Source organism: Nelusetta ayraudi, unplaced genomic scaffold (genome assembly GCF_046127955.1).
Source record: "Nelusetta ayraudi isolate G7.1 ecotype Tasmania unplaced genomic scaffold, CSIRO-AGI_Nayr_v1 ptg000011l, whole genome shotgun sequence".
Taxonomy (NCBI): domain Eukaryota; kingdom Metazoa; phylum Chordata; class Actinopteri; order Tetraodontiformes; family Monacanthidae; genus Nelusetta; species Nelusetta ayraudi.
In genome coordinates, this window is record NW_027466061.1 from 19,942,630 (window position 1) to 19,955,699 (window position 13,070).

The 13,070-nt window shown below is 43.3% G+C and overlaps 1 protein-coding gene across 1 annotated transcript in view; it reads left to right on the top strand.

Annotated features, from left to right (window-relative positions):
* Window positions 1-768: 768 nt before the first annotated feature.
* The window catches only part of st6galnac3 (ST6 (alpha-N-acetyl-neuraminyl-2,3-beta-galactosyl-1,3)-N-acetylgalactosaminide alpha-2,6-sialyltransferase 3), a 59,901-nt gene continuing 47,599 nt past the window's right edge, over window positions 769-13,070 (top strand). Inside the window, exon 1 of the mRNA XM_076021777.1 lies at window positions 769-1,007. Within this exon, the coding sequence (XP_075877892.1) occupies window positions 990-1,007 (18 nt within the window). The 5' untranslated portion in view covers window positions 769-989. The remainder of the gene's footprint in view (window positions 1,008-13,070) is intronic.

Genomic DNA, 13,070 nt, shown 5'->3' on the forward strand with positions numbered 1-13,070 from the left:
GTCTAAGGTTAAAAAAATAGGGCAAACAGAAAACACTCCGACATGAGGAAAAGGGCTAACACTAAGAAAAATGTACAAATCAAAATCACTGCCAAGGAGGAAAAGAGAAAGTCTAGGACTTCAGATCTAAACTTGGCTATAAAGGTAACAAACAAACAAAAAACACTCGAGGGAAATTAGCTTACTTGCAGTGAACTCAATGGCTGTGATCATGGGCAGTGAAAGGGCTGGGACTCCAGCACTCCATACTTTATATGGTTAAAGACCACCAATTAATTAAACATGATCAGAAAATGTCATAATACCAGCGTAAGAGGTATTGAATGATTGCATGGTCGGTCTGGATCCGTGTGTACCGCATTAAGGATCTAGACTCACCAAAAAAAAAAAGTTAGTCTTGAGCAATGATTCAAATCTGTTGAATATCATTCCTTTTTAAGAGTGTGTGATCACCTGAGGAAGTGGCCAGCACCTCCATATTTCTGGAGGGACCAAAAAATATCTAGTATATTGAAAGATGTAATAATTAAGGTGAAATGCATAGACGCTCTGTGCATGACGACAGTTTAACATGGCGTCTCGCCTCGTGTCGAGGTCACCTCGATATCATTGCGTCTTTCGCATAGTCATTGATTAAGTCAAACCACCGAACTTCTCTGCAGTGACGCTGTAATAAGCGGGGAAGTTAGGACTTCGACACGTGATGCAAGCGGAGGCGGGACTCCGTGCGTGCATTAGCCAATAGCAGCGCGGCGTCGCTTCTGCTCCCAGCAGCTCCATGGGGAGAAAAAAAAAGCGAGAGAGGAGCCGAATAACGTTACACACACTTCATGGAGCTAACCTCGGTATTTAATTTCACGGCAGCTGTGACTCGTGTGGAGGCCAGTACACAAATAAAAGTCAGACGGAGAAGGTGAACGAGCCGTGCGTCTCGGGAGCGGACGGAAACAAGCGGTCCACCATTGTCGGCGTAGAAAAAATAAGACAGAATGGCCTGGATGTGGAAGGTAACTGGAGCTTTCTATCTTTAACATTCAACACAGCCTGAAGTGAGGAAACGGGCAAAAAAAAAAAAAAAAACAACAAAACAAAAAACAGCCCGCCTCCTCGCCGGTAGCTTAGCCCTGCGTCGGTGCGCCTGTTTCGGCAGATGTGAGGCAAAGCGAGAGCCGTGCTGCTGGTGCTGGTGCTGGCGGTGGCGGTGATGATGATGATGATGATGCTCTGAAGAGGTAACCTCCCCTCCTGCTGTGGTTTCCGCCAGCCGTCTACTTTCACTCTGAAAATGTGTGCTTTCCGCTCCCGCACATGGAGATAATAGCGAGGTCTTGGTCGCAATTGTGTTTATTTTTCCCCCACTTTGCGTTGCCTTGTGGACGAGGCCCGCGCGAGCAGGCCATCCAGCTGTGCTCACAACATCCTTCATGCTAGCTTCAGGTGGCGAGAGAGCTCCCCTCACCCGGCAGGGGAAGCCCCCCCCCCCATAGCCAAGTGCTTTCCGTTTGTTTTCGTTTATGTCAGGGACTTGACCGCTGTTGACATTCGACACTGTGGGACGGAAAGATTTGCATCGCTTGGCCATGTGGTACAAACCACATGGCTGCGAGAGTGAAAACTTGTAGTAAGAGAGGAATTGATTTTTTTGTGGCCCACTCAGGACAATCCTTCTCTCACATCATTCTTTTCTTTGCTGAATGTCACACATTTACCTCACCTAGTGACATCTCTCTCTCTCTCTCTCTCTCTCTCTCTCTCTCTCTCTCTCTCTCTCTCTCTCTGTCTATCTATCTATCTATCTATCTATCTATCTATCTATCTATCTATCTATCTATCTGTCGAATGAAAGGTTCACATGTTGAATTCATGTTTTTTTCCTTAAAGTTATGTAAAGTTAAACTTATGTTGGCAAGCTATTTAACATTATATGTTTACAGACATCTATTACATACGTCTGTTACTGTGTAAAAAAAAAAATAGGCGCTGTCTGTTTCATCTGTTACTGCATGCAACTTTTAAACATTTTTAACTTACTTTGTTTCACACAATTGTATAGTAAGTGAGACATTCCGAAAATCATAGTTTTACATTTTGGCAAATTTGCCTATTGCCATCGTCGCTGTAGTCATATGGGTAGGTACATTCCTTTTAGTTGTCAATACCTGTTGTTTTGAGGGGCAGACATGTGAGCTACTCAGTGACCAGAATTGAGGTGAACGGTCCGGGTCCCTCAAAACTCATTAAACACACAATCCAAGCACTTCAAAAACACTCTCATGGATAAGTTGTGACCTGCACATTCACCACGATATGAAATGTTATTGTAACATTATGAGACAGAGTTGTTTTCAATGCAAATCTAAATAATGTACATACTCATAGGATAACAGGGATTATGGTTTTGCTAAACATGTTGAACTATCCCTTTTAAAAGGTATAAACCATTTTTCGTCAATTACGAAATAAACCACCACCACATTTTCCCCCTCATTTTATTGAGTTAAGGTGGTAGTGATTTACTGTAATTCACTCTAGTGTGTTTCATGTTTGTGTTTAATATGCTGAAGTCAGGAGTTGACCCCATTTAAACCTCCTGGTTTTCACTTCATCCCCTGGTGTGTTTGTGTACATGACCAATCTCTCACACACACACTTGATCTGTTTGTTTCTCCTTCCAAAAGTTAATTTCACTTCACAGTGGAGAGTCCTCCACGTCTGTGAGACACTGAGAGTCGAGTCATGTGATAGAAGTTGTAGAGTAATTGAAGAAAAGTAGAAGAGGACAGCAGTGAATGACCTGTAATCGAACAACAAGCTGCAGTTTCCTGTCAGAGGAGCTGAGCATTGATGTGGTGTGACACACTTTGCCTACTTGCTTGGTCCTAAAGACAGCTTTTAACTTAGCATATTTAATCGTCTTGTCTCTTGGCTCTGGTATTAGAGATATGCAACACTACATGCAGACAGCATGTTCTCACTGTGTCAATGCATTCAAAGGATTTACGTTATCCCTGCTCTACTTTTATACTCTCCCTCTTTGCTTTTTGGATTAAAATAAGGAAAATAATTGCTCATATTTGTCTCTTTCACCAAAAATCCTTCATGTATTTTTTTTTTATTCCTATTTTTTATTATTTATTTGTATTTGTGATTTTTTTCCCCCTATTTTTCCAACCCAAACTCCTAATCGTAGTTGTCCAATCAAAGTGCAATGCAGAGCAACAAAAATGGTGAACTGGATCATCAGCCAAAACCCAAATCAATCAGATTAATGGATTGATGGATTGTGTGAATGTAGCAAAAATGATATGTGTTAATTATGTTTCTTCTGCAAATTTTCATTTAAATTTAATTTAACCTTGCTTTGGTGGGGCTTCACATACAGCAGTCTGTTTATTGAAACTTCATGGACTACATCAGATAGACATCAACAATTTCTGTGAGTCACAGCTTTATTTTCTCTTTGAAACTCTAACTATAAAAAGGTGTGAGAGGAACTTTCTTGTAAAAAAAACCCCAAAAAACCCAGCTTTATCCAATAGTGACTTTAAGGCTGCTAAAAGTGCTCTGACTCATTTATGAGGAGAAACTATAAAAACAATAAGGCATGAAGTCACCCGCACCACAACAGCATCTGCTTGGCACGATGACGTCTTTGTTAGCTTGTGTTTTAAGTGGAGTGAGTTCGTCCGTGAAGAACTCTCCGTGAGCCGGCAGACGGCCTCTGGCTGTTCTCTTTCGGCATAACTGTTCAGGATGAGCTTTCCATCCAGCCTCGTCCAAGGATATGAAGCTGTTGCTCTCACTCAGGACGGTGTGTGTCAGAGAAAGGCAGACAAAGTGGCTTTTTCCGTCAGAGTTACCCTCTTGTGGGCAGAAAGTGCTCACAGACCACACAAACTTGCTGTAATTCTGGGAGTTCTTAAGTGCTGAGAGTTGATGGACTGGCTATGGGGAATGTGGTGTCCCAGTTCTTGTAGTTTTCTGGATGAATGGCACTTCTCTGGGTCGTCCCCGTCCCATGTGTTGACTTACGCAAAGTAGGCTGATAAGAAAGGCCCTTCCACATTTACAGAGAATGTGCAAGACACCCTGTGGATTTCAAGTAAAGCCAAGAGATTTGTGTTCAAAGTTTTGCTCCGTCTGTGCTCGTGTCGACTTCCAACCGCACAAGAACTTTGGAGACTCGGGAATTCAGTCTTATCTCTTAGGCTGTGAATTCATTGTTCATCAGACAGTGAAGCGGTTCTTTTAAAAAAAAAGTTTTATATGTATTGTCTCAAAAAAGCCAGAAACCAGAGCAAAGTTTATTTCTTCTTATATTCTTATTATTATTCTTATATTCTTTAAGTACAAAGGAGTTTAGGTGGAACCTTGACACTAACATGCTAGTTTCATATTTGACTGCAAACTCCAGAAAATCAAAAGGAAGACAAAACATTTGCCCACAGTGCAGTAAAACTGTATAAACACATCCCCGTTTCTGTAAGTTTTAGCAGTTATGTATTTGTGCAATCACATTCCAACTTCATCCACGGAACAAGAAAACACGTTAATAGAGCCGCAGTCTTAAGTAGTGCAGACAGAATTCATCACTTGGAGACCCTAAATTCTCTTGGCACATCGGAGTTTCTGAAAATCAGCAATTACTCAACATTACAATACACAACACTGCACTCACTGCACTCAAGTCAACAGTAATTACATTGTTGAGTTTCTGTAAATCTTCCTGACTTCCTGACATGTGAAGTGTTGATTGTTTGCCGTGAAACTTGGCCCAAAATGTGGCATTTTAATTTTGTACATGTGTCTCAAACAAGCCTTAAATAAGGTGGCTCTCTGGGGGGAAATATGCTGTCTAGACTGAAAAAGTTGTGAAAACCTAATAATTCACCACTGAGAGAGTCTTGACAGTAGGATGTCAAGCAACACCAAACCCACACATGCAACAGTCATTTCCGAAGAAGTGTGACCTTCTGTAATGCACCGTCACTGCAACACCACACGGTAAAACTCTGTTGCCCGGTGGCTCTCTTTCTGGATCTCAGCCCTAAGGAAGGCAGCCTGCCAGCGGCAAACACGTGCACTTTTTAGTCAAAGTAGTTTGACACTGAGCGTTCCCCACAGGGGAACGCGCAGCACTGTGGCCAGCTGCTGCAGCTTTACTCGGCACGACCACTTTTCAAAAACGGTTGTCCCTGTTACTCATTTACGATGGAAAATGTGGTAAATGTTGGTCCTTTAAAGTGAGCTTCTCTATTGCAATAGTGAGTAAAAGTGTCAAGATGTGAAGGGTATGGTACAGCCCCGTTTGCTTTATTATGCATTCAACCACCTTTCAGTTCTGCTATGAAATTGGTTTATTGGGATAAATAATAAATGCAGTGTTGCGCTTTTGTCGTTGGCCTCGATAAAAAACATTTTTAATTTAATTACAGTTTGATTTAATTTACATTTAATTTCAACTCAAAACCTACTTCTTTAAATAAAAAAAAATAAAAAACACCCACACGGAGACAGGAGAGTAACTTTGAAGAGCACTGTTTCTTTATCATGGCAGTGTGAGTCACATCACACACACGAGCAGGTGAGCTCATTCACAGCAGTAACCACCTCTCTTGCCATTCAGCATTAATCCACACTGGAGCAGCAGCAGCTGTATGAACTGGCCCAGCCAACTGAGAACACACTCACTCATGAAGCACTATCAACATGGGCGGCCACACAGTGATGTGATCTCCGTCTCTGTGTAGTCGGCCGAGTTGGTCTGCAGTTGACTAATCCTGCCTGGCTTTATAATGTCTCACTCTGACAAGTCAAGGTGTTTGAACTGCGCTGCCACGGCTGCTTATTCTCTTGACTCTTTCCACTCATACTTGGCAACCTACCAGGCAGGCACCCACATATAGTGAAAAAGGAAACTTCAGGCACCCACATATAGTGAAAAAGGAAACTTGGCTGCCTGTGCATTAAGCTAAATTGTGGAACTGCACACTGTGGTCAGCAGCATAAAATGAATATTTTGGCCATATGCTCTATTATTAGATCACATCCCAGTGGATCTGTCTTTAGTGGACCCTAAAGGATTGTAAATGATGAAAATGATCAGTTTCATATACTCTTTCCAGTGAGCCAACAGGCACAAGAGCAGAAAGTTAATTCTTGTAGACCTGAATGAAACAGGTCCTTAAATATCTGAAATCTCCTGTGTTTAATCTTTTTAGCCAAATATCTGCTGTTACACTGTTTCTCTACTCTGCTGTACTCTGTCTTGACCTCATCAGAGGTGCAAAATATGTAGATTTTTACACCTCTATAATATAGATTTATTAAGGTATTGTGTTGGACTGACTCACCTCTGCCCCCCCTCCCTCCTGCCCCCCGTTCCCCCTACATTAAATAGTGCCTTCTGTGCGTTGTCATTTGTTGGATATGAAGTGGACAACTGCCAGTGTGTCTGTACTCTTGACAGACAGTTTGGTCACCTGCCATTGGGAGTCTGGAATGTAAATGAAATGAAATGCAATGCCAGCAAATTCCAACGACACAATGATGACAAACGCTCACTAATCTATGGTCGTGATGAAATAATGACCGTGCTTTCCTTCTTGTGTTGTAAATAATATCCCGCGCACTCTGATCGTGCTTCAGAAAGCATAGCCTCCATGTTTTTTTAAGATGCAATTTTTAAGGTAATAATAATTTGCAAAGAATTTGGAATATCATAGAATGTGACTGCATCAAGACAGTGTTTTACCACACACACTTATGGTCGATGTTACGATATGTCAACAACAATGATATGGAGTTCCTCTTCTTTTGAGGTTCCATGACTCTAAATAATGGGTGCACTCACTATGAGAGGGTTGTGGGTTTGACACCCATGCCTGGGATCTTCCTGTGGGGAATTTGCATATTCTCTGGGAGACTGTGGGTTTCTCCCACCGTCCAAAAACATTAATTTGAGGCAAATCGGGTATAATGGATTGGGTGTGAGTGCGAGTGTCCAGGGTGTTACCCCACTTCAAACCAAGACTGCTGGGAAATGGATGGACTCAACATAATCCTGCCTCCTCTCTCTGGCCTCTTGATATCCTGCAGTATCTTTATCTTGTCCTCCAGGCTCTGTCAGTGGTTTTAGAAAGGATTTTTTTATTATTATTTATTTCAAGATTTTCAGATGGCCACAGTTCTTGTCTATGTGCCGCTACACAGCACTCCACAGCACCTTCCTGCTTGGACACTCAATTCTTGGGATTAAAAGGTCACACACCAGGATTAAGTCTGATCTCTTAACACTTGCACACCGAGCGGTCAGTTGTGAACTTGTGCTCGCGGATATGGTGACTGCGGAACCAATCTGTGAGTAAGCGTCGGAGCTGCCAAAGTAGCAGATTGTTGGTGGTCAGATGGCAGTAGAGGGCCCTGGTGCTTTCCTGGACAAACTCTGCCGTTCTGGACTGCCGCAGGTCATCTGCCAAGTCACTGCTGCGAGGAAATGACAAACGCTGGCTGGACACTTTGTGTACGTGTGTAACCCGTGATTGTCAATTTGTGTTGTAGTGTGAAAACCTTTATGCTGCACAATATGTGCGTTTGATTTCTCATATATTGGAAAATAATTGAAACGTTTGTTTAATATAAAGGTACAAATGATGGTCCTTAATGTCTTTGCTGTTATTTTCTTGATAAAGTCATTAATTATCTCAATAGTTATAGCTTATTTGTCTATAGAAGATTCAAGATTTTAATCAGTGCCTCCAAAAATAAAGCTAGCTAAAAGATTGTAAGTTATAACGGGGCCTGTTGTGAATAGTTCAGTGGAAGCTGCTGTCATTCAGAGGTGTGCTAAGAAACACAAGGCTTGGCCTGGTGTTGTCGAGCAGAGTGGAGAGCGTGTGAAGAATTTCGGATCGTAGCTCCCTCAGTTGTTCTGCTGGTTTTATTGACCTCTGCTTCCTCCGGTGGACATGTAGCAGTGTCACCGGCTGTAATTTAATGCTTTATGTATCATCGTCAACTCACATCAAACCTCTAAATGGAAACACAGCACTCGCAACCAGTCGCTAATAGTTGTATATGGTCTGACTTCCTAGTCAGACCATGTACTCAATATCTTATTGATGCATTTCTGGTGTAGACACTATGATGATGCATCGATGCAATACCATTCTTGATATAAAATAAAGGTCAAAACCTGCAATCCTCTTTACTTTCTCTCCACAGTGTTTGTCTGCACAGTGAGACGGCTTGATGGCTTGGGTGTTGAGCTGAGTAACGGCTGCATTTTGCACCGCTCACCCTGAGCTTTCTTCCCACTCTGCCCTTGATCGAGCTTCTGAGCAAGCAGAAAATCCCTGTAATTGCATTAGTGTGGCCCAACTGTGCGCTCTGTGCCACACCCCCTTCACCATGACTGGCAGTTCCCCCCCCATGTATCTGCTCAACGTGTTCCAATTTTTCTGTCCTTTTTCGGCACTGCCGTATATGTTATATACAGAAGTTAAAATACATTTTTTTTTTGGAAACCACATGCATTTGTGAAACATTAAGGCCCTGTTTGCACTTGGTCATTTCAAGCGTTTTTCGTATTCCGATTGGCAAAAATCACACGAAGTAACCAAGTGCAAACACTCCACATTAACGACCGCCTACTCCACTCACCTCTCCCGTGTACGTACTTGGTCGGCGCCCCACCTCCCGGCGTCGTCATTATAAAGTTACAAACAAGAAGGGAACACAAATCATTTTTGTTAGACTCGTTTATTAGGATGCTAATAAATTTCATTCCGCATTAACGTATTTTGTCAGTGGAGCAGCGGTCGCAGTTTCCCACATATGTGATTAAATGTGCGACGTTGCATCCGAAAATTTGCCAGCCACTGTTGATTCGAAAATAAAGTCGTCACCACTCTGTCCCACCAGTCGTTCCTCCTCGTTCGGATCCATACGAGCTGCAGTAGAATTAAAACCAGTGACTTGATATAGTCCGCAAACAGGAAGTTGATTCTTATTCGTTTTCAGGTGAAACTAGCCGTAGTTTGCGCTTTACTGCCCCTAGTGGTTAAAAATGCACTAATGCGATCACAAGTGGCACGCTCGAGACGCACGTTGATGCCATGTGCGAACAGATTGTGCAACGGATTCAAGATGCGTACTTCGTGATACGATCCCCCAAAACAGTTACAAGTGGCCAAGTGCAAACAGGGCCTAAGACTCACTCTTCGGTCTCGAAGTAAAATTTCTTATTGCATTTTTTTGAAATGCAAAAAAAGATATATCCAGGACCCAGGACTTTTGTATTGTGGATAGTGTTGGGCCCTGAAGTGGGCGGCGTTCTCGGCAGGAGCTAGGTCCGCCCCTTTTCCCGAGGGCTCTTGACAACATCTGCTAATAAGGGCTCAGTGCCACCGTTATTATCCCTGAGTGGAAGTGTGGCAGTGTTGTTGGCACAAGCACCGGGAGGCTGATTGCCTTCATGAGCTCGAGGAGGCTGATGGGAACAAACAGAGGAAGTTATATCGGGGCATTCAGGGCGGCATTGACGGCTCTTTAATTTTTTAGTTTCTCTTCCAATGACGGGCCAGCAGCAGGCATCGGATCACTGATCCGATGCCTGCTGGTGTCTCGGAACTTTTGTTGTCATGGAACATGGAAATGGGCAGCGGTGGGAAATGCCACCGTGTCCTGCGGGTGTTGTTTCATCTGCTCCCTGGGCATGCAGGGTTGCTGTTGGTGTTGTCAGGGGTGCGTGCCACTTGCTTGTCAAGTCATGCTGTTGTGTTTGCTCTTTCGTCACTGGCTTCATGATGGCTTTTCTGCTGTCCAGATGTGTTTTCCAACAACAGCTCAAGCTTGCTACTACTCCCCCCCCCCACTCCCTCCAACCCTGCCCTGCTGTTTTCCTGTTGCCCCACAGAGTCGCTGACAGAACACATTTTTTCCATTTTTCATTTCCCAGCTTGAGCACATGCCTGTGCCACACCGGCAGCAGTTTGGTTCTCCTCATCCCACCAGATTTTAGTATTGTTTTCCAGAATAGGGAAGCAGTTGTCTTCAAAATAAGAGGATTACAGAGTTAAAAAAAAGGAAATGGCAGGAAAAAAAACTAACTTTTTTTTGTTCATTAATCTCAGAGAATTACTGATGTGAATAAACAGTAAAAGCTTGTACCACACATGTCCTGAACTGTCACTTCACTCTTTTGAATTTGAACAATAATGTTTGTATAAAATTAAAGATTAACTTAAAAAAATGTTAATGGTCAAGGCTCTCAGATTGCATCAAAGGAATTTAACCAATTCAGAATTTCTTTGAAGAATGACACAGAATGACTTTAAATGACAGCCTCTGCCCTGGCCAATACACCAGCGAAGCATCAGTAAGCATAGCACTGGCTAATGTTGGGATAAGATTTGGCCATGACGTTACATGTTTGGGCTTGAGTGAGAGCAGGAGTCAGATGGCGTAACAAAGTCTTTTTTGTTTTGGTTTTGTTAAAATGCTTTAAATTTAGATGTCTTTTTGCCTTGCCATTACTCAATGTAGAATAAACGTGTCTGATATAAACAAAACAAACATCAGCATGAGACCTGCTGGCCATCTGCTCAGACTGCGCAGGCCTTGCTGGCCTACATGACTGCCACCCACAGAGTTGCTGTTGGCTGCGGGTGAAGGTAGAGGTGGAGGTTGGTAAAGGGAAGGAAAAACGAAATGTTTTTGGGTGCTTTAAAATGTTTTCGGTTGGCATGATCAAGAAACTACATTAACATACACATTAGCTGCAGTGAGGCGAGTGCCGGGTGAGAACTGCACCTTTGCAACCTCGAGGCGCGTTAGTCCTCATCCCTTCCAGTCCCAGGTTGCAAGCTCCTTTCTATTGCTGAACCGCTTGAAAATTGAGTATGCACCACAGTGTTCTGTCTCCGGCAGCCTGGAGGAGATGCTCTCTTGTCGAACACGTCAGTAACAAATAGAACACCCAGGCAAGCCGGGCCGGTGTCTCTCGGAGTCTGGGCTGCTGGTGGTGGTGGTGGTGGTGGTGGTGTTGTTTGTTCCCTTGTCCTCTCACAGATCACACTTTGCATCCGCATGATGTCTTTTATGTCTCTTTTGCCTTCTGTATGGTTTGTGTATGTGTATTTGCATATAAACTGTATCCTCAGCTGTTGCTGCGTGAGCACACTCTCTCCCTGTAATCGCTGCTGGTGAGGAGATCTTTGACAGAGTGAGAGAGGGATACTATTGAGTTTGAGGGAAAATACCAGTCAGTAAATGTCACTAATCCAGAACCCGCATTTGGCAAATTGAAATGGATTTTCTCCAGTCAATGTTTTTCCTATGCAGTTGGATCAACCCCCCCCCCCCCCCGCGTGTTTACCCTTCAAACACAACGAATCGGAGAATAAAAGCTCTTTCACTGAAAAGTATTCTGTAGTAAATCTTTGGGATTTGGTATTTTTGTGCTTGAATGCTGAGTATCTGCAGTCATAGCCCAGAGCTTCGTGACTGTGCAGCAGCTCTGTTCTTGGAGGCAGTTTGCCCCTTTGCTTGCTGTTTGTATGTTACAACAAGGGCCTGCGGTTGAAACCTCTGAAATTATAGGTACAATAGAGATAATATGTCCTAAGTGATGCGAGAAAACCTGTGTTGTCTCTAACGACTGTTATCCCCCAGAAACTCGAGCACGACATAAAGACTCTCCCCCTTCTCCCAGCGCTCTAGGAAGACCATGCACAGTCCACAAGATGGATTTGATTCACTACAACCATCTTAGCATAAACGTTGGGGAGGGCATGGCCAAAATAATAAACAAAATGGTTCTTTTGAAGATCTTGCCTCATAGAGCAAAATAACAAAATAAATACAACACAACTAACCTCCTCCGCTGAAAACAGGAGAAGAGCGTTTCAACAAACATGGCTTCCCTCCACTACAGGACCTCTCAATGGCCGGCGGCTCCGTCTTCCTTCGGGGTCTCCTGCTCTTGTACTCTTGAAAGGGAATTCAGTTTGTCTGCCACACTTAAGTTTGCATGCACTGTTTGATCTTTAATTCACAGAATTACATATCAATGCTATATAAATAAAGTTTCCATTTTTTCATATTTAAAGATAGGGGTAAAATGTTGACAGGCACTTTTCAGCACAGCGTCAACAAGGGCTGTGTGTTGTAAAGTTGGAAGGTGTCCGCCTGTCACACTTTGCCTCCAGCAACTGCTGGTGTGGCTGTTGTTGGTCAAAAAGTGACGTGGTTGGCCTTCATATCAGCGCAGTGATAAGCAGCACAGCTGTCCTGTAGATCTTAGTGGGTTTGTTGTCAGTCTGGTGATCCTGGCACCCACAAGTATCGGACTAAAGCCAATGCTGTCAGTGCTGTGAATGCAACTTTGTTACTTTGACACTGGAATCGTTTTTAATGCTGCATCTCCGCATTGCACCATCCGACTGCTTTCTTTTTTTTTTTTTTTTATCTTGCACTGGTACACTGGTATTTGCATTTCACTTTTGTATTTGTGCTTTAATTATATTTAATTTGTATTTTAATTGTTCCTATCATTATTTCTGACTAGCTGTTTTCCACTAAGAGGCTTTGTGAACAGTTCTCGGCATTTCACTCCGCAATTTTAGAGCATGTGATTGGGCGACACAGTGGTGCAGTGGTTCATGCTGCCGCCTCGCAGCGATAAAGTCTTGGGTTCAATCCACTGGGCTTGGGGACCTTCTGTGTAGATTCTGCATGGTACTTCCTGCGTCTGCGTGGCTTCTCTTGGGCTTCTCCAGATTCCTCCCACAGTCCAAAAACATACATGTGAGGTGAATTAGCAACTCTAAATTGTCCATAAGGGATTGAGGATTACTGTTCATAGGCGTGCGTGTGTGGATGCTTGTTTGTCTTTGTTTGTTTTCCTATGTGGCCCTGCAATGAACTGTGGACGTGTCCGGGGTGTCACCCTGCCTTTGCCCCATGGCAGCGAGGACAGGCTCCAGCAGTGCAGGAGGAACTGGGTATAGAAGATGGATGGATGGGTGGAAGTAATGAATTGATAACACATACGAAATCCACCCTAAGCA